Genomic DNA, 27,463 nt, shown 5'->3' on the forward strand with positions numbered 1-27,463 from the left:
GTGTACAAGTCTGAAAGACGTCCAAGTACAGTCGCATGTCGAATAATCAAAAAAGTCTGCCGATGTAGCCTAAACCTCATTTTCCTATTTTAGGTCATCATTCCGAAAAGAAATGCACGTGCATTCTGCATATCGTTTTTTCGCAGACCAATGCAGGGAAAGGTTTCCTCATGCAGAAGGCACTGGCTATATTTTCCATCCCACGTCTTTGCATTATGCCTACAATGCTCTTACTCCTCCATGATTGTTCCCCACCTGCAGCAAGTTGCTTTTTCATCCACTTTCATTTCCATTAATTCATCATTCCTTTAATGCAATTAGAAAGTACAAGTAATTTCCCCTACGTTGTCCTTGTTTGTTAGCTTCTTATGATATGATTAATAAATATCAGGCACCTCAGTTAGCCCCCTTTCTTCTCATTCATTACATAACAAAGGCCTCGAATCCGGCAACATTGATGCCTTCACCCAAAAAGATCACGTACTCGTGACACCTGCGGAAGAAAGGATGTTCCACATTTGCCGCCAAGGTTTGCGAGTGGTGGCGCTGGCTAACACTTCCAGGATTAGTTCCACTAGCAAAAAAATACCCGAGAAAGTGGATGGGTGAAACAACGCCGCGGTAGCATCGCATGCGCAATAAGATGTGGGATCATTGAACACATGTGGCAAGTTGTTTTTTCATCCACTTTCATTTCCATTAATTTATCATTTCTTCGATTGAATTAGTAAGCACAAGTAATTTCCCCTATGTTGTACTTGGTATCCGTTTGTTGGCTTCTTATGATATTACACTACGAAAACTAAGGCACTCATCTTGTCCCCAAACAAAGATAAGCTTACGAACCTTTTATTTAAGAGGAAGCTTTAGCTCAGGTGCTCCTATCTAAATACATGTAAAAGCGGAATTTGTTTTTCTCGGCAACCACTGCACCAAGTTTGGCGAGGTTTGTTGCATTTAATAGAAAAACTTAATATCTAGTGACAGTTGGTTTCAAATTTTTCATTTATGTGATTAATTTTTTAATAAAGATTGGCAAAAATCTAAAATTTTCAGAAAACGAAAAATCATGTTTACAACTCTAACTGAGCAATGAAAAACGATATCACAATACTGTGACTTGCATCTAATAGTACATCTAAAGCAGACAAAGTTGATATGTTACACATGAATCTAAAAAAATTCAGCAATACGAAAATACAGCTTTTGCAGAACCCTTGTACACAACATAACAAATTCACATAAGATACAAAATGGCATATTGACTTTGTGCGCTTTCAATGATCTAATGGGTGCCACTTGCAGAACCGCGTTACCTGTTCTGGATGCAGAGCTATTCATTTGTAAAATTCAGGTCTAAATCGAAATTCCGCTTCCAACAGCCACTAGAATTTAACTTTCTCTCTCAAATGCAACAAAATTCATTAAAGTTTTTGCGTTTTACATGTATTAGAAAAAGCCGCGTCAGAGTTGGGCTCGAGTTAAAGCTTCCTCTTAAGGGGGACACTTCTATTGAAGTAATGTTCACCATTTTTTCATATATTAATCATGGTCTTACTAGGATTATCGTACTGATTTAAATACATAATTAGCTTTACTGTAGGTCAACTATCGTGAGATAATTAATATTTCACTTCCATTGTTTAAGGCCAAAAAGAAAAATAAATGGCACAAAAAGTTATTTGTAAGGCATGGTTAGACAGCGTAAAGAGTAAGGAATGAAGCATAGCAAGCACTTTCTTATCAAACAATTAATATATATTTTACAGCCCACTGAATACAAGAGCACAAAATGAGGCAACCATGCAGCAGAAAATGTAGCAAAATAATTTCCGACATAAAAGCAACAAATTCCGCTTGCTAGAGTACACATCAGGCTCCGTTCTGCTAACAAAATTTTTGTTGCATTTGTTCTTGGTGCTGAGATATTGAGGCCTGAATATAGACCTTTTCATCGGGCGAGGAGGAAAGGGTGTGTGGCGAGCCTTTCCTCCTCTCTGGCTTGTGCAATCCGGCGCGGTGCTGCTTGAAAGTATTGCTGTCGCATGCTGCGGAACGATTTTGAGATGTTTTAGCTCGTACTTTGTGAAATTTACGCAATGTCCATTCATATAAGGCCGTCAGGGAAGCCTTTCGTTGCATCGGTAACCACAGTACGTGGAAATATCTCTTAGGGGCGAAAACATGTGACGCGCATTATCAGCCACAGTGTGTGCGTGCGTGTTGTGAACTATTTTGCGTATATCGGTTTTAATTCAACGAAGGAAACTGGTGTCTATATTACCAGCATCAAATGGCAAATCAGCTCACTGTTTGATCGCTTGGTGTAGGGAGTAAAACATAAAACATAAGGGCGCATGTACGGCCAACCTAAGACAACCACGAAACATGCAAGCGGCAGGCGCTATCAAATATTTGTGATGCACCGGCATCCTTCTGACAATTTCAAGTCTAGTAGGCTTGAAATAACTATTTCTGTGCTAGCCTCCTGCATAAGGCCGATGGCGCTGCTCAACACAGCGATCACTGCGGTTGGTGAAGCAGCATGATACATATATAAGCTATGTGCTTCAGCATTGCCTTTTTGCCCTGAAAAGCCTTAATATCCGAGATGGATCGCATAAAGTTAAGTGAAGGCTACTTTTGACGACAAAATTTCCGTAATACGTATGAGTGCGTCGTAGAGAAAGAAACGAACACAACCGAAAAAAAAAATTTTGGTTATCATCTTCTTACTCGAAAAAGAAAGAAAAACGGGCTAACGCCACCGTACGACCTCACATAGGCACCCCGCACAACATTGTAGATGTATAAACGTTGATGCCGCCTGCTTGGACCATGCGCTATATAGAACAAAGATATCTGTAATCGAGCACCTACCACTGCTTAGGATGCTCGCACAGTTCATAAGCGGTCGCTTTGCTGGACACGTATAGTTCACACTGTAAGGTATGCTGTTATTATTACCCAAAACTATTTTATTCGTGGGTGGAAACCTCATCCACAGAACCAAGTAGTCACGCAATGTAATCTGCATGCAGCTAACAGTTTGAAAGCTTGTCAAAGTATAACAGCACAGCTCAGGGCTATCGTAGCAGAACGGTACCCACATTGTTACGATCGTCGCATATGTTTCATTGCTCCTAACCCGCAGCTTAGAACTAGAGGATAATACTGCAATAAGGTCACATTAGTGAATGGAATATCAGAAATCCACAATTCATCTCCAAGGCTTATTGTAGAATCAAACATGCGGGCAAACATCGTGCTGCGTGCTCTGTCCGCCTCAACGCCAACAGAAAGTCCGGCCATACCAACTTAAACCACTTCAGTACGCCTGACAGAACCGTTTTCCACGTAGAAGACGCCACGTCATACTAAATAGACCGCAAGAGCGCGAAAACAATCGGCAGAAACTGCTGCCGAGCATATACCTGCCATGCAAAACGGAGTGCTCGCCGAAGCCAGCATGCCGACTGCCAATAGATGGCGGTACTGCGTAGCAATATGGTGGCGCCCATGAAAAAACGGCCTATAGGATGGAGCCCGAAATTTGCATTTGAGATAAGTACAAAAAACGAACGGCACTAACCCCTGCATTCAGAAATGCATCCTAACTGGTAGCCCATGCTTGACTTAAACGACGCCTGCCGTGAATGTGCCAAAGGAACGTGATGAGCATGCTGGGCACATTCACGCCAAGAGTCATTTATATCAAGCGAAGCATGGGCTTCCAGTTAAGATGCATTTCTGAATGTGGGGGTAGATATGGGGGGACAATGTGGCATCCAGAACAAACATTTTTGTTATTCGCTCCAGACATTAGAAACTATCAAGATGAATCCCATCTTGTGTGCTGATTACAAGAATGCAATTTTTTTTCTAATAAGAAAAGGAAGTTACTATTCTTGTATTACAAAATTTGGGATGTGACTTGCAAAAAATGAACTCTGACAAGATAGTTCAAAGAAAGCAGGTGTGTGTCACTGGATGTTCAAAGACTGCAAGTTAGCATTTTGATGTCAGTATCTGTACTTTAGCCGAAGTTATGAAATTCTACTGTTGCAACATTACAAATGTGAATTCGTGGAGATTTCTACAGGATTTCAACATATTAGTGTTCTAAGACACTATATCATAGTTTTTGTACACCCTCTGACTCGCCAGCATTCAGGCAAAAAAGAAAGAATGACAAGAGTTGAATGAGTAGAATGGACACAGTGCTATATTTTAGAAAAACAAGTAACCAAACAAACTGAGAAAATATAAATTTCTATCTTCAAAACCGGGAAATAATTATACACAAAATAATAACACAAATATGCTTCTGCCAATGTTGACATTAGGAGCAACGCATGGGCTCATAACAGAATCTGGAATGCACCAACACGAACCCGCATACACGCGAGAATAGCCTTCGGCACATAGTCTGCAGTCCCCGAAGTAAAACTAAACACGAGGACAAAGGGCAATAGTTAGCTTAGCTGTTGTGTTATTGCCAATGCAATACGAGATTGCCCAATGAAATTACTTATCTCCGGTGCGGTCATATCGTCGGCTCATCTGCAACAACTGAATCCTCTTTCTTGCCATAGGGAGCAGAGATGGCTTGCGCTTTGCCTTACATAGACATGTCCGATTTCAAACTTTTCTTTTAGAGCGGGTCAATTTGCCGTTTACGTTCGTAATGTGATTAACAAAGGAACCGCGGTTTTTAAAGCATGCCCACTGGCAGACCTAGCACACTAGCGCTGTGCTGGCTGCATCAGGGCAAGTTGACATAGCAACAGCCAATTTGAAGGTGCCTCTCAGTGTGCTGGCGCACTGAGCCAATAGGAGGGTCGCGAACTTCGTCAGACCAGCCCCCCGATTACTTCACGCTTGCGCTTTCCCTATATGGCCATCGTCGGCAAGGAATTCAAAAGCGGAACTTTGAGCTTTCAAATGATACCAATATTTTTAACACTCATTCGACCCAAATTGGAATAAACATGCTCAGTGTGGGACCCATACCAATCTAACATGGCAACAGCACTGGAATCCATACAGAATCGTTCAGCAAGGTTCATTCATTCTGACTACTTTTACCACACTAGCGTTACTAAACTTAAGTAATCTCTGAACCTTCCAACCCTCGAGCAGCACCTCAAAACAGCAAGACTGCGCCTCTTTTACAAATTTTATCACTCGCTGCTTCACCAGACCGACATCACGGCTGCACATTGCACTTCATCCCGTCATAGCCATTTAAAGGCTGTTTATCCCCCTCCAGCTCGCACCACTGCTCATCGTAACTCTTTCTTCGTTCAAACAGCGAAAGACTGGAATCGCCTACCTGCCGAAGCGGTGCACCACTCCAGTCATTCATCGTTCAAAGCGTTCATTGAAAATATGACCTAAATATGCAGACCCCTCATGTAAAACCCCGCATAGGGTATTTGAGGTACGAATAAATAAATAGATAGCGGCACTCGGCAGTGAGGAAAACGAGAGCTCCGTGAACTTCAGTGTTTCTGCACACTTTCCGGCTCCTTTCTCAGCGTCTGCACTGACAAAATATTTTTCTGACACTTAGGATGGATTTTTTGGCAAATCGATATGTTTAAATGTAGATTAGGCATTGCAGATGCTGAAAGTATATATATATATATATATTTCAGATTTTCGGGTTTTAAGACCTCTGTCCACCCTTAACACTGTACGTCTAGTACAGTCAACCACAAAAGCTTACGGATCACGGGATCTCAGGAAACATTCAATTTCCAAGCAACCTGTAACACCAGTCAGTAAAACTGAACATCACAATACTGTTCACATATACTGGTAGAGGCTGTAAATGAATACTAGGCTGCGTTTTGAGGCTGTGCGGGTATTCAACTTTGTGATTGGCTATATTCCGAGGTAACAAACAGCATGCACACATCAGTGCGACATAACGTTCCCAACTGGAAAGCAGTAAGCACTGAGTGCTAAATAAAGTGCCAAAAATATTGATACAATTATTGCCCGAAGACAATATAAGTCCTAAACGGGGTGAGAATTTTTTATGAGTACGCATGTTTTGGTCGTTCTTTTCTGTCTTGGGTACGTCATTTCCAAGCTGAGCCAAGTCGTGCTAGTAGCAGTCTGACAGCGCCGACCTCCCTACAAATCTATTGGCTGTAAATAGTCGATGGCATCTTGTATCTCAAAAAGAATCCGCGAAGCACTTGGGACTCCTCAAGATTGGAAGCATACAAGGGTACCTATGCGCCCCACCATGCAACGAAGGACATCAATGTTCTGCTGCTCCACTTCGAAAAAGGAGCCATTGCTTTTTAAGTGCGATCTTTATATTGAAATAAGTTTGAAAATATGTGCCAAATGCACATAAGTACAGCTGAGGTACAATATCATGATCATGGATATAACTAATTATCAGGCATAATAAGTAGACCTAAAATGTTCCTCGCCAATATTTTCATGCCAGATGGAACTTTTCTCTAAAGAGTTTCGATTGCATAAAGAACAAGAGTTCCATGGAGCATGCCGTGCCAGTTTAAAAGTTTGCGCAGCTTATAATGTGGATGATGGAGTTTGGGCTTTCAGTGTGAACATACACTGACATCGCAACCACACAGCAACTAGCAGTGGTTTCAGCACCCTTCGCGCATTTAAACAAAGCTTTGCTGTATGTAAATTCTAACAAGGTGCATTGGATCTGCCACATTTCTTTTTTACAGCCAATTTCCTAGTCACATTGCACAACCTAATCCTCTACCATCCTCGACCGCATGACCCTTCCCTTTATATACATTGTTATTACTCTAACAGACAACCGGTTAACCAACCTGCACAGTACATGATCTGGGAAAACTATTAATCTCAACTAAACTATTGGCAACTTTCACTACACAGCAAGTTGCTTGCTCTGTGGTTTGCAACTTGGTTTCAACACACCGTCTTTTTGTTCTACCGAATGCTGTCAGGGCAAGCTCAAGGTTTTATGGAGGTCAAATTTGCAGCTTAAGTATACAGTGTAGAAGTAGAGTTTGCATGGAAATGCACAATACAAGAGTGATCTCAATATATGGCATTAGAAGTGCACCTCCATTCTGCTTTGAGACAAAGGCTGAGTGAAACTCATTTTTTACAGCAAACATATCTGTGGATTGTTGAAATACACTTTCTGGAGCCATCGTCCAAGCAATACAGTGAAATGTAACTGCTTTCTTTCCTTTTTAATACCCGTGAATTATTTGGAATAAAGAAAGAAATTATCACGTACCTTCATAAAAATATTTATCTTATCCAATAATGTACAAGTTTTCAAATACTTTGGCAGACTCTCGTCACTTTTTATTACAAGGCTCTATTTTCATTCGTTTCACTGGACATTGTCAGTTATAAAGGAGTGATTTATTGTCGGGGCCGAGGTATTCCTAAATTTTTGAGGGGTAGACCCCTTGCAAAAGAAGGGAGGTAGGGTTTCACTTTAAAATCTTCTCAATTTTCATTCAATTCAACCTACTGCTATTTCGAATGGTACTTTCAACAATAGTATTGTATTCTTGAGACATAGAAACACCTACATTTAATTCTGTAACCACAGCTTACAGCTTAAGCCCCCTGTTGCTAACTTTTGCTGGCTTTTCTACCATGTCGAATAGGTACTTCTTGATGTCGAGTCCTTCACATTTTGCAAGGACAAGGCAAGGACAAGACAAGGATCAGGCGACTCTCTCCCCAGGCACAGAGACGCTCCTATCACGCACAATGAAATGACTTAATTCTTTTACCTGGGGAGAAGGGTTTTCCAGCCTTCTCATTCCAAGCTAAGCAGGTCACAGGTGGTCACGCTCAGACTCCTGCAAACTAACTCCTGCCTAAATCCGGCGTCCCTGAACAGCATATATCCTGACATTTACCCGAATTGTTCTAGCGATTTTTCTTTCTGGTGGTTTCTTAGATGCATTTTGATAAGCTTCAGCCCAGAGAAATCTCTTAAAATACAAAGTAGCTTCACTAAAAAAAAAAAAAGAAAGAAAGAAAAGAGAAATTAAACCGGTTTCCTAATTATTTCCCAATAACTATTCAGCAGCAGCAAGGGCACTTAAATAAAGCAAGGCAGTCATGCAGACCTTGAAGCCTACTGTAATCACCAAATGTTGCCTGGACAAAGAAATGTGCAGCCTGTGCTCAAAAGAGGGCTGCCAGTGATTGAAATCTGTGGCAGACAACAGGAGCGCACCCGTTCAGTACATGACGGCAGTCAGGAACCGCAAGCTTGTTGTCTTTTTTTTCTGTCACTTTTTATTTTTTACCCGAAGAAATTGCCCAGCAGCTATCTGAAGCTCCGATATCACCTCACTACTACAGTGCCGAGATAGTGGCAGTGCACTTAACTCTTTCGTTACCACGCCTATTCAAACCGATCACCGGTGATCGATGCTTCAGATCGCCGATTTCAACATGTTGGAATCATTTCTCGTGCACGTCGCGCCATCCAGTGGTTTGTCTAGGCAGTGCACTTGTAGAACCAGTTTAAATTTTCTCGCTCTGGCGACGTTCCGTTTTTTTGATGCACCTTTTTGAGAACTAATGTGCATGTGTTGTTGCGAAAGGGGATTCGGCGGCCGCGCTTGAGAAAAAAAACTGCCACTCGTGGTAATGCAGCATTAACATCAAATTATTGTGATCAAAAGACTCCCAGCAAGACAAATATTGAATCATATTGTCGGCTTTGTTATCTGACTGTGTTGAGTGGTGATCATTACCCGAAAACGATGCCAGCTATTCACTAGTGAGCTTTGACTTGGAGTCCGGGTGGTTTTATTCCACGAAAACACACTCCTGAAGGTCCGCCGCATTTCCAACATGTATAGCTGGCCTTTAGAGCCAGTTTGCAGCAGTTCTGGTTTCACTTCTCTTGTTAAATTCGCCAGAGGGCCGCATCCAGTGTTACTACATCGCTACAACGCCAGTCGCTCCGGTCGCTGCCATGGCGTCACCGTCCCACGCGACTGCGCCGCACGAAAAGCGTTCTGCTCGAAAGTATTCTGCACCCGCACCTGATTTAAGTGATGCGGATTCGAGCTTCGAGCCCGAAGATGAGAGTACCTCTGCTTCAAGCTCTGACGGCGACGATGTTTCAAGTCAGCCCGGGACATCCGCAGCTGCTCGCCGGTGAGTTACCTTTACGGCCTTGAGCAGTCACCGGCGTCGCGCGCGCTTATCTGCCGACCTTTGTGCACAAGCTTAGAGCTATTCTTGTTATCTGCAGGGTCTGTACGTCGCTAGGCCAGGATGTGCTGCCACCGGCTGTGAAGAAACTTCAGTTCACGCCAACAAGGCCATCCAGAGCACATCTCGGCCCAGCACTTCGGAGCAGCGCAAGACGTTTTACAACGGCACGCGATTTTTCCTCCTATTCTTCACCGCAGAAGTGACACATACTATCTGCAAGAACACAAACAAATATGCTTGGATGCATATTTTGGAGCTTCCAAACCATGCTGAAAGAGATGGGTCATGGAAACAAGTGACTCCCGATGAACTAGTGAAGTTCATTGGACTGCTCATTTATATGGACATTGTGAACGTGCCACGCATCCACCTTTACTGGAATACCAGTAGGCTTTTTTCAGAGCTTCCTCCGCGGAATGTTTTGCCAAGGAGACGGTTTTCTGCACTTCTGTGCTTCCAAAGTGTCACTGATCCGGAGGAGACTACTGTAGCTTCGCACAGCAAGCTGCACCGCATGTTATAGCTTCTGCAACACGTGAATACTACTTCAGGAGAACTTTTTCAACCTGTGTGGAACCTCTCTGTGGATGAAAGAATGGTCAAATCGAAAGGAAGATCGGGTATTCGGCAATACATGTGAGACAAAATTGTAAAGTGGGGATATAAATTGTGGGTGCTTGCCAATTCACAGACTGGCTATTCGGTTCAATTTTATGTGTACGCAGGCAAACTGGAAACAGCTAGTGCAAGTGGACTAGCATTTGATGTGGTGACGCAACTGTCCAATAACTACCTCAATCAAGGATACGTTATCTACATGGATAACATTTACATATCTGCGTCTCTTTGCTCACCTGCTAAATCAAAAAACCCTCGCTTGTGGCATGACACGTAAAGATCGTCGGTGCTTCCCATCTGAACTGAAGGGCATGTCGTGGGAGAAGGCAAGGAGAGGTGATGTTCGGTGGCTCTGACGGAACAACATCCTCTCTATTTGAAATGGAAGGACAGGAAGGTTGTCCACGTGATGCCTACAGTGCACACTGCTAACAGGCATGTTACAACAACAAGAAAAAAAGAGAAGAGGAGGCGTGTGGACTATCATCCCAATCGAGAAGCCGCTACTGATTGACGACTATAATTTTGGTATGCTTGGTGTCGATAAGTTGGATCAGCTGATTGCATGTTATAACGTTTTGATGAAGTGCGTGGGGTGGTGGAAAACACTCTTTCATTGCATTGCCATCGCTGTTGTGAATAGCTTCATTATTTTTCAAGAGCACTGCCAGCAACCCCTCTCGGCACTGGAATTTCAAAGGAGCGCCCACTTCGACCAACTTTCCTTTCGGTAGGAGCTCACCCAACAGCTGCTCGAGCTTGATGATGAAGAGGTTGCCAGAGTAGATCCTGTCCCAAAAGAAGTGCCGCACCATCCGCAAAAGATGCCGAAAAGGCGAAACTGCAGGATGTGCTACCAGGAACGAAAAATCGAACAAAAGACGAACGTTTTCTGCGAAAACTGCAGAGTGCACCTGTGCCTCACGAAAACGAGGAACTGCTTCACTGCATGGCACGAGCGATGAAGCTGTTCCCGGTCTTTAGTTTCTTTGTTTTTTTATGTAGCTGAAGAACGGTGTGGTAGAGAATTTTTTTTTAGACAGTGTTCCTGAGTGACTGATCTTCAAAATATGTATGCTGAATTTTATTTGTTAATGTGCATGTAGATATCGTGCCTTTTCTTTCATTTTTATCAACTCGCCACGAAAATGGCACTTTTCCGAAATTTTTGTTTGCTCCCTAATAAACTGTTTGCTTTGTAACTGATGTTTTTGGAAGGAGCATTCCATTATGTGCAATTTGGCACGCTGCAATGTGTGCTGGAGTATTATTTAGACTGGCAAAAAAATTTCTTCCGAGACCTATGAAAAACGGCCATTTTATCGCGTTAACGAAAGAGTTAACAGAAAGCCCTGCAATTTGCGGTGGCACAGCCGCTCTCGAAACACCATTCTTTACAAACAGCACGCTAGGAAAGGGCAATTTTCTCAACTTCAGCTACTCCATAATCACAGTTAAGACAGTGATAAAAAATGAGGTAGCAAACAAGGCTAAAATAAGACTCCTCATGACTTGAATACGAAAACAAGCATGGCCTGCTTTTTCAGGGCTTGTAAAATTTTACTTATGTGTGCATTAGCCACGGACAACAAATTTGGGACCACATTTATGAAAAATAAGTGCGCTCCCTGCACGAGAATACATGGTATCCAGAATACACATGCCAATCCGATGACTCTTATTGGCTTATCTTTAAAATAAAAAAAAAGCTGAAGGCATGAAAGCACGAGAAAACCTATCATGCAAGAAAATGTGCAATCCAAACAAGGCATTTTAAGTGCTCGCTGTCGGAGCATAAAGCAAGACATCAAAGAGGTTGTGTTGGACTAGCCATCTAATATTCTAATCCACAAATAGTACCAGCAGCTCGTCAGCTTATTTTATGCCTACTGCAGAATGAAAGCCTCCCCTACCAAAATATCTCTGCTCTGCCTCAGCCAGTCTTAACCTTCATGACTGCATTTTCCCTTCCTTCGGTTCAGTCACTTCAGAGAAGCAGTTACATGCTCTGCATATTATGTGACCTGCCACAACACATCTTGCCTTTAATCTCAACTAGAGTGTCAGCAACACTTACTTGCTCTCTGACTTGCACTCCCACCTTTCTGCTTCTCAACGTTACACCTGTTGCTTTGTCTTTGCACTGCTTGTCCAATGCCTAATCTAACATGCCTGAAACGTGAGCTGCAAATGCCTTGCCATTCCCTCTCCTGTTTTCTTTTGTGCTGGTGTACTGCTGGTGGCCAGCGCCTCTTACAGCGGCAGACTCTAAACAGCTGACCCGATGTATGGCGTGCCAGCGTACGCAATCTCAAAGACCATGCCTGCTACTGCGCCGGCGGTAGTTTCACGACTCTGGGCATGGCGGCGGCAAGCATTATTCCCCAGGGCCTCCTCACAACACATGGTAGGGAGGCTTCTATGGGAAAGCAAGTGATGCTCCAGGCATCTAGTAAGAGGAGGTGCTGGCTTGCCACACGGTTATTGGCTCTTCTTTAATCTCTGTTATGCTATGTTTGGTTAGTACTAGCGCAATGCACAGACTGTACTTCTCGAGTATAATGGTGACCTGCCATTGCTTATCACACGCACCTACATCTAGCAACATTAAAGGTAACAAGTTCTCCAGGCTTGTGCATGTAGTAAATTACAGTTGAACCTCGCAATAATGAAATCGGCAGGAATGCGAAAAAATTCGCTTTCACTAGAATTTTGATGTTGCGAAATGAGACAGCACAGACAGGTAATATGTTGCAGAACAAAACATTACTGTCAAAATTCCGTTAGCTTAGTTTGGCAAGCTATCGAGGATATAGAAACGCATTGCTGACAGTACAAAAAGTATGCCGCATGCGTTGATCATCAGTGGCACCACTGCCGTGCAGCAGTATTCTCGGTCAATTGCTTCCAGAGATACGATCACTTTTGCAAGATTTTGCGTAACTCGGCACGGGACACAGAGCAACAGCACTCCAAGCATGCGGCAGCATTTCTCCAGCGCATGTTGACGCCCGTAGGCGCTGACGCGTCCCATGCGGAGTGCGAAAGTGATCGTATCTCGTATACCCGAAGGCAGTCTATCAAGATTACGGCCCCTTCACACAAACTTACATACAGCACCAAATCCGCACATTGTGCCTGTCAGATTGCACCAAAACCAGCGTTCTTGAAGCAAGGAACGCCTCTTCCTGGGTGAGCACTCAATCACGGCGCAGTGCGCGGCACTCCATGCTGCAACCACCATCTCAAGCGCCATAAACAATTCTAAGTCGGTGGGACGTGGATTTCCTGGTTTTTGCTGAATTGTTCTCATCATGGCGCACATTACGCACTGCACTAGGTGTGCAGAAACCATCATCTCATGTCGGTAGCAACATGCTGCTGCTTCAAACGGGCGATCAACAAACAAGATGGCGGCCATGACGTGTTCCAGCGTGATCACTTCCGGCGCTTGGTTGTTTTCATAAACAAAAATGGCAGCGCATGGAAGTGTAATGTGGTGGTATATTACCCAATTTTGGTGCTAAGCAATCGCATTTGAGCACATATTGGACCCTGCTAGCCTTGCGCGTGTAGGTGATATGTGAGGTTATGTTTTGGCAAATTTTGTTGATGCGGGATTGTAGTACGGCGACGTTTCGTTGTCAAGAGGTACGAAATGCATTGAATCCTATGGGCGTTCACTGGGGATACGAAAATATTTTGTTGCGAGAATTTCGTCATCTCGGGATTTTGTTATCGCGGGTTTCGACTATACCTGCAAGTCCGCCAATTTTACACTCACGTTTGCAAACCCTCGGCATGTTATAGTACTACACAATTAAGTGCTCACAAGCAGTTTCACAAATCCTTCAGCTACGCCAAAAACCCTCCAGCACTTCTTGAAGAAAAGTAGTGTAAAAAATTTTCATGAATGCACCATTAAGTAGCGTTGACTGTTCCAAGTATTTCGTAACTAAGATGTTTACTGCAGCCGCTAGGCAATGTAAGCAACATAAATGCAATACATTTTGGTGCCAAAACTTCTTTAAGATAGCTGTGCTTCTCATTAAGATACAAGATTTCCATAACACACAATTTTCAATAGCTCCATGAAACCTACGATGCTCCATCATACACACAGTCAGAAATTTTCAAACATCCTGCTTCATGGACAAAAGTCAGTTTGACTCCTTACATAACACCTTTAGCACCTTCAAGTGCAGCTGATAACACAAATATATTGAATAACAAATCAAGCACCGTTATGTATTTCTAGGTTGCATAATGTCTACTAAATACTTTAACTCTGTGTATGCTGTAAAATCTTGCAGATCTAATATCAGAAATCTTCCCAGAATAGCACTTCATAGATACGTGCTCAGTTGACCATCCTCAGTGAAAGGTAGACACAAGAAATTACCACCTGGTACTGCAGTAGACAATATGAATACAAAGCATTCCAGCATTGCTCTTGATCGGTACCTCGAAAAAATGTTTCTTCCGTTCACTGGCAGGCACACTCATGAAGCTCTCCAAAGGAGGCATGACAGCACAAAGCTCTGAAAAGTAAAAAAAGAGTGGAACCAGGTAAGTGCTTGTATTGGTTGAGCCAAACAATGAACTATGCAGAACACAAGTTAAACAAAAAAAAAAAGAGAGACAGGAGAAAGCCTGAAAGAGTATGCAGTGACCATCACCTTCATTTTCGCCATCTGTTGTGGAGCATACGGGCACAGAGTCCCAGGTCTTGTACAGCATGTCCGCCTTGTGTGCCAGAAAACGGATGAACTTTGACCGTTTGGCTGGATCCTGAAGCCTGAGTCAAGCACAACAAAATAAATCAGCAATAGCTTGTCTCAACATAGAAGAATATTTCCATGTACTTCTGAGGAGCAGCTTCAGGTACACATTATCGGATACTTTTGATACAAAATGTACTGTAGGAACAGTTCAAGGTGCACCACTGACTTACACTACCAGAACAGACAAACTACGCAAGAAACAGTAACATGCTCCCTGGGCAGTTGTCTTCGTTCATACCATGTTGCAAGTCAATGATCAAACAGCTGGCAAACAGCAAAAGCAGACACGGTGATAGCCCGAATTGAAAGCTCACAGTGGATCCTTGGCATCACGTTGTTTGCTGGCCTGCAGATCAGCACGGCTGATCCCCTGAAGGGCAAAGCCTACACGCTCGATGCCCTGCTCTTCCTTGAGGGCAGTCAGCAACTCCTGGCCATAGTTGAGCAGCGGCTGCTTCAACAGCTGAGGCTCCATCCTAGCCTCAGAGTCGTCGCCGCTAGGATCCTGCTGCTGGAGAGGGAGATAAATCCAGGACACAATGTGAAAACCTGACCTTCCACCATTACCACCTTCCAAAGAACTGCATCCATTTGTCCTTGGTCTGAAAATTAAGCAATGTTGCATGCAAAAGCACCATTTGTGCGAACAAAAAGAGCAATGTCTTTTTCGTATCACATGCAAACTGCCACACTGGAAACACGAGTCCCCTATTAATAGCCTGGAACAGCAGATTTTAAAGGTAACACACTAAATATTCTTTGTATTAAATGAGAGTAGCTATCATTGAATGCCTGAGCCATTTGCATTGTAGCAAGTTATGAAGTGGTGAGAAATGAGCACGAAATATGCCTGCAAACCTGTGAGCATTAAAAATTAACATGAGGGAGGCATGGGAATGATGGCACTTTTTAAACGCTTGCCCTCAGAATGTGCCTTTTCGGAGGTACATAGGCTATTTATAAAATATGATTTAGCTTTACACACAGCACATAAGCAACAGACCATGCACAGCAAATACTGACAACCAATACTTTGGCTTTAGATCACAGCGACTTCAGTCTTGCTAATTTCACCTGCTTCAGGAACTCGTCTGCATAAACTTGCTCGAAGCAAGTATTACTCTGGAGTCCTTTCACCATCATAAGATTTTCCAGACGAGCACGACTTTTTCTTGAACAGAACTTACGTAAAACTTGATGCAACATTCCTAAATTTGCAGCCGAAATCTAACTTTACAGAACATTCAGGACAGCAGGCAGATATGTAACAAACTTTTACCCACTAATTTATTTTGAAATTTGATGCTGTCAGCATGTCAACCCTAGCTACGAGTTAACCTTAATAATCACGTCAGGTTTTACCAGTGCTGTAAGTGATACCTAATTACAACAAAGTCCTTCTGAGCACATAAAATCAAAATGTAAGCAAGGAAAGCAGTGTTGTTTTATTGAAAAATAAAGCTCAGTGCAGTGATGCTTCTACTTAGAACTATTTTTTTCTTTGCAAAAGTATGGTTGCAGCCCAAAGTCAGTGTCGCAGCGAGTTCATATTCTGAGAGGGGAACGCAGCAGCCTGGTGAAATGCGACCAAGGCTTTGAAATGTGTGCCTAATAGGAGTGTTTCTAGAACACAGTTTATTTCCATTTATCAGAATTGATGCCTCTGAAAAGGAAATAATTATTTTCTCAAACTGCCTTCTTTAAATAGAAAAAAGTATAGTAACATTAAAAATAACAAACTCATCCATGCCCATGCAACAACATAAAAGGAAGATTAGGAGAAAGAAAAAAAGTATTGACACAATAAAACAGTCCTCCTGGGCTTAACCCTCAGCACTGCCTTTGTGCTTTAGAGAAAACAAAGGAAAAAAAGATAATGAACACAACATTAACATACCCATGTAAGCAGGATACCATAATGCAATTTTTCAAAAAACTGTCTAAACACAAAGTGCCCACTGCGTATTTGACCCATCGAAGCCAGCATGCATACTGTCAATTGGTAAATAAACCGAGTCTGACGCACCTACAGTGGTACAAGTAACAGTGCAAGCTGCATATCCCATATTCTGACACAATGGACAATACTATCCATCCACATCAGCACCTGGCTGCAACAGCAGTTTCTTTACACATGAAAGAAAACTGGCACAGAATAGCGAACGAGGCCAAGTGTTCAACGAGGAAACAACAGAAGCCAAAAGCACCAGAAAATCCCACCTCTGAGACATGCGGAAACTCCAAATCCAGGCCCCCTAACATAATAAGCCTGTCTGGTTTGTGCCACGAATGCAGAACGTTCAGCACTAGTCAGAACAGCAGCCTCTTGGAGAGCAGTGAACCGGTCCTGACTAGCACAGGTGGCACTGCTGATGACTCCAAGAGAAAATCCAAACAGGTATTAAATGGAGCCCAAATATGTTAAGAAACTTGGTAAGGTTTCCAGAAATTAAAAGCCTAGCAGCCTGCTACTCTGCTGCAGCTTTTCTTTCTTTGAGCGCACTTTTAGTATAAAGGTCGAACAACGCCAGCTGTGCCTCAAGTGCGTCTGCACAAAGGCCACTTGCACATTGACAATGCTTCAGCCATCTATGCCGACTTCATTATGCCTCACACAACTGCATTGACGTGGCAAGTCTACAGCAGTTATGTGCTCCTGTACCAACAATTTGTCTTCGTTTATTTTTCACAGCCAGGAAATGTATAGAATTTTAAAATGGGCATGTTTGTGCAAGATCGTCTCAAATCCCTTTTTTAAAATGATCAATTCATCACCAATAATGGTGCTATGAAATCATATAGCCCAAAGAGAAAACAAATTTGTTCTTTCACAAGGAAATAAGTCTCTGCTCTTCTCCACAAAACAACCCACAACATGCACCATATTACACAGTAATCATTTTCAGCCACACAGTACCACTAGAATGGCTTTCTTTGATTAAAACATCACAGTACTCATAAAAAGTAAACAAGAACCCTGGTATTTTACGTGTGCCAATTCAGAGTAAAAATTGTGAAAATAATCTAAACTTTGTGCATGTTGCGTGATGAGCTGCAAATGTACATTTCATAAAAGAACAAGAAATTTATTTTCAGTGCTACAGCAATTATGTATTTCAATGCTAGAGAGGCTACATGCCAGATAAATAGGGTTTTCGTTCTTGTCATTATTTCAATTATCTCAGAAGTTATGTGTATCATATGACACACCACACAGGAAGGGGTTGTTAAATTCGCACTTCAGTCAGTGTTTTCAGTTCTTTACCGTCACTACATGTGACCACATTCAAAGCCATTGCCAAAGCTCTGGGACACAACCCAGTACTTTTCAGTGAGGCATTAAATTCACATCTTAGACTTGGGAACAGTCCAGGCCTCTAAGATCCTGAACTAGCTTTTGTTGAATGGCCGTAAGTGTGAGTCGAAACGAGTAAAAGTGTGTGCGAGAATAAACCAGATTAAATTTGGACAATTTCGAATTTTACCTTACTGAGGTTTAATACAAAAGCATGTGCTTATGTTCATGTTCATGCCCATATGCATGCTTGTGTAATGTTTTTGCAGCACTTTGTGATGATGGGCCAAAACCATTCATTGCATATGAAAACAGCTACCAAGATGATTCCAGCCATCTTATTCTGAATTGAAATGGCATATGGGTAAATGCCCAGTTCTAAAGAACGTGAATCTCTTGCACCGAGTGTGCCACTGGTACAATGGCACTCTGTTAACACTAAGCTGAACACCTATAGGCAAAGAATAAAGTAGCTGTCATCTCTCGCCCACAATTGCCTAAGAGCCTATACAGCTATATGTCCAAAAATTTGTAGAATTACATGCTTCACAAACAGACTTCAATGTTTTGAGCTCAAACCTCAGAAAGTAAAATTGAGAAGTATATTTCATTTCAATTTTGGAATTCAACTGAAGAGACTTGGTGAAAACAAATTTACCAGACAGCCAGGATGGTACTGGGCCTGGAACTACAAGCCAACATGATATCTGATGCAAGGACAGCGCGATACAGAGCAGCTTTGAAGGTTTGGTTTTCCTCGTACCAGTGAACCCTTTCAGTGCCACTTATTTACCTGTATGTTCTCCACCCTCGATACCAGAGTACCTTTTTCATTAACCGTGTCACTTTTCTGCCTTCTGCATAACCAAAAATAAACGGCTATGGTCATTTTATAATATTAGAGAAAAATACTAGACGCTGGACATGTGTCATCTAAAAAAAATAACTCTGCACTGAAAGGGTTAATGCTCAGTTTGGTTCTTTTTCTGAACTGGCAAAAGCTAGCTTCAGCAACCTAGTTATTTTTCAGTATTAATCATCACAGCACCGTGCTGTGTAATGTTATGAACAGTCTCATTTTACAGTCATCAAAATATCAAATGCCCTCATAAATCCTGCATAGCTACACCATGTGGCACTGAGCACTTGCTAGACCAGTTCTCGAGGACTTATTCCATGCACTGCACACAACTACAGTGTTGAAGAGCAGAATCTGAAGTTACACAGAATTTTCAGTCCAAAGAAAATTCGTGAATCAGATATTCACTGAACAAAAGGTGGTAACCACAACATTCACGCACAGACACCTAAACACATGCATGCAGGTACACAGACAAAAATTGATCTTTTGCACTGAAACAAGCAAGAAATAAAGACTAGACAAAATTTGGAAAAGTTAAAAACTGCCCTTCATTCAACCCTATTCATAAAGCACAAAATGCAATGTTTTAGAGGAAGTAACTAGAACCTGTCCGACTCGAGCTTGACTCGAACCTGGGCTTGGTACCAAGGCTGTCCCACTAAACAGACACCTAACCAGTTTCCTCCCATTATGCAGGTGTTCATCCGAACAGTCACCTTGACGCTCATTCCTGTCATTATCAAAGACACTTATCTGATGTCAAGGATATTAAAGAAATAAGCTAGCTAATGTGGCTGGTGGTATTTCAATCATGCTGAAATCAAGCTTTCTGCATTGAGGAGCTAAGCAACCTTAGCCATGAAACTTCAACACTGCTCACTCTAGATGTGAGTTGCATATTCAGCAACATTTATCAAAGATGCAATAGATGCTATGGGCTCTTAATGCTTGCATGCCTTATCAGCCACACTTTTCCAAAGGATGCTGATCTCGTACACCGCCCAAATGCAAGCTCAGTACACAATATAGGGTAACGAAGAAGTGCCAGTTAGCCCGGCGCATCTCCAGCGTATAAAATGTAACGAAGAAGTGCCAGTCAGTCAGGCGCATTACCAGCGCTTTACGCACAAGGCCAGTTCCGACTGCTCGCAGGGTTTTGACTACCGCACCGAGTTCAACCTCTCACTCCTTGCGTACCCTGTCAATAAACACCTTGACAATATGTAAAATTCATCAAAAACTGAATGTGAACAAGCTCCAAAAACAGATGTTGCTAAAAAAAATGGCCTGAATCTGCTGCCTGTTAGCGCTGACATAAGACAGCATCACTGACTAATTTTTGCATAAAACCCTGCAGACCAACTGAATAAGCATGCACCTACACCATCCACAAGGCCTTGCCCAACAGAAAACATACATAAAGACACTGCGCATTATGGCCTTCATTCAATCATGATTGTTGAAATGTACTTGCTAATCTGAGGACGCCTATGAGGCGAGGACTCCTGTAACAGCAGTTTGAGTGTGCCACTGAACTAAGTGAACACTGTCAAGTACGGAGGACACAAAAACAACACGGCATTTTGAACAATGAGAGATGCGCAGTTGTACAAGCGTTTTGTTCAGCTTTGTGCTCCTGTCCTAACATGCTGCTACTGAGATCAGGAAGTGGACACTGTGCCTAAAGATGAGCGATATTTTTGCAATGTGACATCGGAGCATGTGCAACTAAAAAGTCTATCCTTTGTTCGCTAGGTTGTGTGCCATGGCACTACTATTGGAATGGACAGCTAACATGATTTATTAAGTGCAATAATTCCACTCCATAATTCAGTTTTTTTTAATGTGCTGTCAGATGGAATTATTTTTGCTTGTGAAATATTGTTCATTTTCATTTCAGTGCTTCCTGTTTTCAAATAAAAGAAAATTACCATATAGGCGACTGGCTAAAGTTAACACTTAATGCAGAGACAACATGCAAGAGTCATGTACTTTGTTCATGGGCATGAGCCTTAGGCTGGTATGAAAACAGAATGAAGGCACCTTAATGAGCAACACTACACAGAACGCAGCCTGATTAGGAACCTTATGCAAGACAACATACTACTCACAAGTTCACAAACAAAATGGGCAAGCACGAACATCTGTATAGACTACCAAAAAAGAAAAAGACAAAAGGTGGTGTGTCATCCTGGTGAACAATTACAAGACTCACTTCATTTCCCAAGTCTGCATCATCCAGCTAATGCATGCCCCAAGTGTTGCAATGAAGTATGTCATAAAGCCTTAACACCTTAGATTGCAGATACTATGACAGCCAGACTCTAAATACTACCGATTTTTTGCAATTCCCTTGTATTTTTTCATTCTCTGCAGGGAATAACACTAGAATAGAATGAAGGTGTATTATTTATTGCAACTACTCAAGGCCCTCAGTGGCTCCCACTCTTCTGACTTAAACACACTTTCAGCTTATGCACAGCAATGGAAGGAAGAAAGCATGCATCCACAAAAGACACGCACCTGACAAGTTTGTGGTATGATGCCTTGTTTCTCAAGACCCTGTTTTCAAGAAACAAGAACAACATTGCACATGAAAAATATGTTGTCTTTCAGTACCAGCTGCCTGTCAAGAGGCAAATATTTATTAGATATCAAGCTTTCTTGAATGTACGAAGTTTGACATGGTGATTGCATTCTCTTTTTGTCCACACATCGATTCCTCTGTGCTGCAAGTGAAAAAGGAAGCACAACTGAAATTATAGCTCAAGAAAAGCTCAGCACTAAAACAGCCTAGCACTGCTGTGAAACTGCTTCTGACAAGGATTCAAGCAAGCGTTTCACTACATTAAAGATGCTTGTTGTGGAACAATGAGTCATGAATCTAAACACTGCTTCCTAGGAGAAACTGTCAAACTTTTTTTTTTCTGATTTAGCAGATCTCTGGCCCCTCAACAGCTAATGTGAGAATATACATTTCAATATTTAACAAAAATATATCGCCATTAAAAGGGCCCCTTAAACGGTTTGGACAAATTTTGTAGACTCGTAGGGTACAGCTAAACTTAATAATTCGCACCACAATTTGTGTGAAATGTGTCATATTAAAAGAGTTACAAACGATTACAAGTTACCCTCCTCCATAGTCCTGCATTTTCTCAACTCGTTCGCCGAGTGATTGGGGCTAAGCTCCACCTTCACTGGCTCTGCGTCTTAATGGCACATTGTGTCAACTTCCGGTTCTCTACGAACACGCGTGCGAAGCCGCTCCAAACTCTTCACTAGCTGCTTGGCAGTCAACTCCAAGCGACAGCTACCGAAAAAGTGTGCATTGCGAGCATTCTGTCGAAGAGCCGAACGTGTGTAGTATTCTGGTAACCACGGATGAGCTGGGCATTTCGACGGAACTGTGGAGGCATAAACTCAAGCTGACAAAGGAACTTTAGCATAGACGTACGTGAGCGGACTGATTTAAGCCTGATCGGGCTGCACGGTCCAGCCACCTATTGGCACAGAGCTTAACCAGCCAAACAAAGCGCTAATATTGCTCTAACCAAATGTAAAACATTTTAAACCTTTACAAAAACAATGTGGTAACGATTACACTCCTGCGAAAAATTTACACCAGCAGCAAAGGAGAATACATTTCGTTACCGTTATTGTGTGGGGTTGAGCTCGGTGCCACCAGGTGGCTGCACCGTGCAAACCATTCACATTTGCGCTTCTGCTCATCCCGTGAACGACACTGTCAAACGGCCAGGCCCTGTTCCCTTGCGCTTGCCCTAATACCAGACTTTCGAAACAGTATTGGGTTAGTAATCTTCCAGTGTAAAGTGACGGCCATAAACATGCAAATCCTGGCGCCAATTGGATAGCAGCAGTCCGTTGCACTGCCGCCAGTCCGCTCGTCTGCTGCCTTGCAGAGGGACACTGTCGCAGCTTGACATATTGCCAGTCGCTACGTTTGCAGTCCACCATGCAACGAAGTCTAATCATAGCGCTTGCGAAAAGACAGACCGACTCTGACCATGAAACTCTCATCAAAATGGAGCATGTTGTAACACAAGCAGATGCTTGCTGTGTGCCGGAAGTGCTTAAGTGCAGTGAGAAATTGTTCTTGTGCATTCTCTTTCTCTTACTTTCTTTTTATAGAAACAAATTAACTAACATTCTAACTATTACAAACATAATTTGTTCACCACAAAGGTGGAAAAATTATCGATGACACACCCTGGGCAGCCAATTGGATAGCTCACCCTACTGATGTCAATTGGGTGATTTATGCCATATGGGTAGGGGCGGCTGAAAATTCCACCGAGTAGTGTGCTGCGATCGGCAGCGACATACATTTTTAAAACCTTATAATAAATTACATGCTTTATGCAGAGCACTTAGATGCATCAATTAATGATCAGAACGACCTACTCTAACGACTCAGCACGTTTGTACAAAATCGTCAAAATCGTTTCAGGGTCCTTTTAAGAGTAATGTCGCAAAGGTACTATGCAGCAACCATGCCACAGGTTTAGCAATCCAGTAGACATTTTGCATGGCAGCATCGCACACTGGCAGTAGATAATACAGCACAAGGTATTTTTCCTATTCCAATCAAACCTTTATTTGCCATCTATGTAGCGCCTTATTAGTATTGACCAAAATTTATGTGTGAATACTGCACAGCATGCAATCACTAGACACTAATCACAACAGTAAACCCAAAACATTTGACACTTAAAATAAGACATTTATGTGGCTATGTCACCAGTTCACAGAGCAGCAACACATGCCTTGCACCACCTTAATTCTGCTGGGTAATTTATTAATACAGCAAATTTAAACTAGTGAAAGGGAGCAGATAAGGCCCAAAGCAGGTCATGGCGACTGCGCTTCACATATATTTCTGAACAAACATGTCAGATTTATTACATAAACATTATAAAAGTCACTAAAAAGTGTTTTATGATAAAAATTTTAATATGACCAATCAATGAGCCTGACTTAACAAGCCACTGTATTTTGATACCAGTATACAAGCTTTTTCTTTTTTTACGGGTAGATACTGTAAGCAACCAAATTCTCACAATTTTAATAAACTTTCTACAGTCCTCAGATACTGACCCAATGAATACCAACCATTTTATTTGGCACAGCATGTCTTTTTATTTGGCTAGATTCAGTGTCCACCACTGCTGTTTAACAAGGACTAAATGCAAGATGTTAAACTCAATGTTTACTTGCCCCAAAGAAGCATGTGAATGAATTCTAAATTTAAAACAGATACAGACTCAGTGGCAAAGCATTGTTAACCTTGCCTAAACCAATACCTAAACAATATTGTATGCTAATCATGCATGCAGGGTGCTATGAAGCTACCAGGAAAAGCAACGTATCAATAATTGTTAGCTGGTTTAAGTTTAGGACCCACACTGTAAAAGGAAGCGGGAAGACAGGACGAGGCACGTTTTTGTCTTTGTGCACTTTTACAGTTTCAAGATGCAAGTAAACCAACTAGCCCAGTTGTTCATTATGGTACAATGTAACAACATCCATAACAATTCACTACATATTTTATAGATTTAGGCTCATGGTTTAGGGCTATCATGCCATTGTTGCTGCCATTTTCACCAAGAACTGTATCTAGCGTTCAATGTTTCCAGGAACTGTGCTAAGCAATCAGCTCGCAAGTCATCTGGACTGTGCATAAACGAAACGTTCAGGCAAAAGTGGCAACACACACTTGTCTACTATGCTGGTTGTATTCTAATATTTCACTTGGCAATGCCATCCATATATGGAAAATTATCTGAACTGCTTTTAGGCTAGCTTCTTGGATAGCAATGAGGTTGAACAAGGGTTGATCTCGGGCTGTTTCAACTCGCGTGGTGTTAACAGTACTGTGGCGTTTTAGGATAGTCACGTGCATACAAAAATACAGCTTCACCTAAATGACACTACAGGTTGAAACAATATTGGCCCATTCGGCGTGACGTCCGTTTGTGCAGAGTCCAGTGATAAAATCCAGTGATCAGCACAGTAATGCTCGCTACACCAACGCAAGGTTGGCACCACTAGAACTAAATGGTGCATTTAGAAGCTTCGTATCGTTAGCAAAGTCACAAAATCACACTGAACACAGTTCCAAGGCACTACTGTGCCCTTACAATGATTAAAGAGACGATCAGGAGAAAACACCAGGTGTTCAAACAATTTATACCAAAAACAGAGGCGTCAACATACCTGGGATCTATTTTCCACTTAAAAGACCAACAAAGCAAATCATGCACCACACAGCGTGGTGTGCCTACCACCACTCGTTCAGTCACGTAACACCTAAGCGCTCATTAAGTGGCCACTCCATTTTTCTTTGCCTTTGGCAGTCAAACAAGGGACACCCACTTGCACAGTATTTGCCTACAATCATATTCGAAATACCGCTGAATCTGAAACAGGTCAAAATAACATTGCAGAAAACGAAGCATTCTCCCCAAGCAGCGCAGTTCTGGTCTAAAGAAAATAAAAACAGTAAGAATGCATGCACACAGTCGCAAGTGGTCGAATGCACAACAAGCAATTAAACTTGGAAAGTGCTGCAAGTCTTAACAGCGCAAAAATAACGTCCGGTTGGAAAGGCGACTCTAGGTAGCGGGTGGTTCCGACGCAGCGTCACACCCAATTGTACGTAGACGAAGTTCAAGGTGCTTCAACTTCGGCTAACCGACCCACCCAAAACTTGAAGCGAAGTGCATAAATTACAACCGAGTGGGCTCACTAGTACCTAAACGCAACATACAGGACAAGAAAATATTACTTTGGATTTGGGCATCCTGCTGGAGAAAATTAGGCTTAAGCGATGCTCCGTCGTACGCAGTACCTTACCTAAGCCGGCGCCGAAGTGCACGGTGTGAATCCTCCCAAGAAAGGTGAAATACGACGCTGGCTCATTCGGCAAAGGCTTGTATTTCTCGGCAACGTACCAGCGTTCAATAACAGATAACTGCGGAACCCTAAATGCTCAACGAAAACTCACAGTCATCAGTTTCGCAGTGGCTTGTGGGAAAACCGGAAATGTTTCGTCATATTCTTTCTGTTTTCCCAATTGGCCCTTCCTCCATGCCATAGAGTTTCTCACTACATTACCTAGAGGGAAATCTGGCGCTGCTGCGCTGTGGTATGCATGGGAATGCCGGTATGTTGTGGATTCGGATTGGCATCGTTCTCGTAGATACAGGACACCTTGAAGACGCGCTTGGCAAGTACCGTTCCGTCTGTCGCAATGATTCATTTTCTGCTAAAACAGCACGTGAAAAGCTGTTTTAGCTTTATTATTACGCGTAAACATGTTTTGTTTAACTATGAGAACTTGTTATTGTGTGTACGACTACATGTTACGTAAAAAGTATCAGCGGGCCGCTAAAGTTGGAGGACAGACGACAAGGTTCGCGCTCGCTTTGAAACAGTTGGTCGTCTGTTCTTGCTTTTCTTCGCTTGGTCATGCATCGTGGGTGAGTAAAGATGTGAATGGAAACATTTTATGAAGATTTTTCTTTGAGAACGCGTTATTTGCATAGCCATATCCACGTTTTAGACGAAGCCTCTTACAACACCAGCCAACACGAGCCTCGCAGACACATATACCGTCATTCCCATGACGGCACGGTGCCCCCTTAAGAAACTCCCATAGACGGTGGCGCCAGATTACCCTCTAGGTGTTGTAGTGAGAAACTCTATGCTCCATGCCAATTGGTTTTCCCGTTGGATTTTCATTTCTTTATTTTGACTACAGTGAACTAGAAGTATAATATTTTCTAGTGCACTGTAATTTTGACAGTGTTGCCAAACGAGACGTTCATTTGAGGGATCGCCAGCCGTTTGTGCGCAGGCGCGAGTAAGAGCGGGCGCGAGAGAGAAACTGTTGGGGCTTTTGCTAGGGTTCCTAGTATTTCTAGGGACCCTACTTTTGCCCCTCAATTTTTCAAAAGTAGCGCCATTCTTAGATCTTTCCGCCACCCCGCTCACCCTGGCGCGTCCTCCTCCACGCCTCCTGTCGCCCCAGTTGTCGTGTAAAAAACGCGCCTAGCTCCTGAAACGCCCTATTCGCCATGCGCGCGCGCGCGGGGCCCATAGAAATATACCATAGCGCATGGTTTGTGCCAACTCGCCGGAGCGCCAGGGTGGGCGGTTCATTGCGCGTGCACGCAGCAGCACGACCACGAACGAAGCGATACAAGGTGGAACAGCGCGTTTTACGGCAATCTAAGCTGTGTGTGTGTGTGAGGGAATAAATACGCTGCAGGGCGCTACAGGGTACAGTACTTGCATGCAGCGCTACTTTGACCCTGGCGCGCAAAACGTGCGCGAACACGCGCGCGCGCTTACAGGTGCTGAGCATCCGCGGCAAGCGCTCGAACCTTGTCAACCAGCGTGCTCCGACATACCTGGGTGCAATTAATCCTGACGACCGGTTCAACGAACCTGCAGCGCTTTCGGCCGCTCTTCACCACATTGTTTTTGGACGAGGTCGAGCACCATGCCGTCTTCGCTGTCAGACGAACTTGAAAGAAGCTCATCGACTGCGGCAACTAGCAGCGCTTCCTTTCTCATTGCCGACAAATCCACTAGCTAACTCCGTCAACTACGTTGCAACGTACCGCAGCTATCGGGCCAGAGCGTCCGCGGTTC

General features: G+C 42.9%; 1 protein-coding gene across 5 annotated transcripts in view; it reads right to left on the reverse strand.

Annotated features, from left to right (window-relative positions):
- Window positions 1-25,840, reverse strand: part of LOC126542960 (uncharacterized) — a 94,871-nt gene extending 69,031 nt beyond the window's left edge. For 2 of the 5 annotated variants that reach the window (XM_072286345.1, XM_050190087.3), the window contains exons 1-5: window positions 25,661-25,840; window positions 21,308-21,346; window positions 14,942-15,138; window positions 14,523-14,641; window positions 14,308-14,384 (exon numbers count right to left, since the gene is read on the reverse strand). In XM_072286345.1, the coding sequence (XP_072142446.1) occupies window positions 14,308-14,384; window positions 14,523-14,641; window positions 14,942-15,102 (357 nt within the window). In that variant the 5' untranslated portion in view covers window positions 15,103-15,138; window positions 21,308-21,346; window positions 25,661-25,840. Of the gene's footprint in view, window positions 1-14,307; window positions 14,385-14,522; window positions 14,642-14,941; window positions 15,139-21,307; window positions 21,347-25,021; window positions 25,225-25,660 lie in introns of all 5 variants that reach the window. The other 3 variants (XM_055077529.2, XM_055077528.2, XM_050190089.3) reach the window with 3 other exon arrangements.
- Between the last annotated feature and the right edge of the window lie 1,623 nt (window positions 25,841-27,463).

This window comes from Dermacentor andersoni, chromosome 2 (assembly GCF_023375885.2).
Source record: "Dermacentor andersoni chromosome 2, qqDerAnde1_hic_scaffold, whole genome shotgun sequence".
Classification (NCBI taxonomy): domain Eukaryota; kingdom Metazoa; phylum Arthropoda; class Arachnida; order Ixodida; family Ixodidae; genus Dermacentor; species Dermacentor andersoni.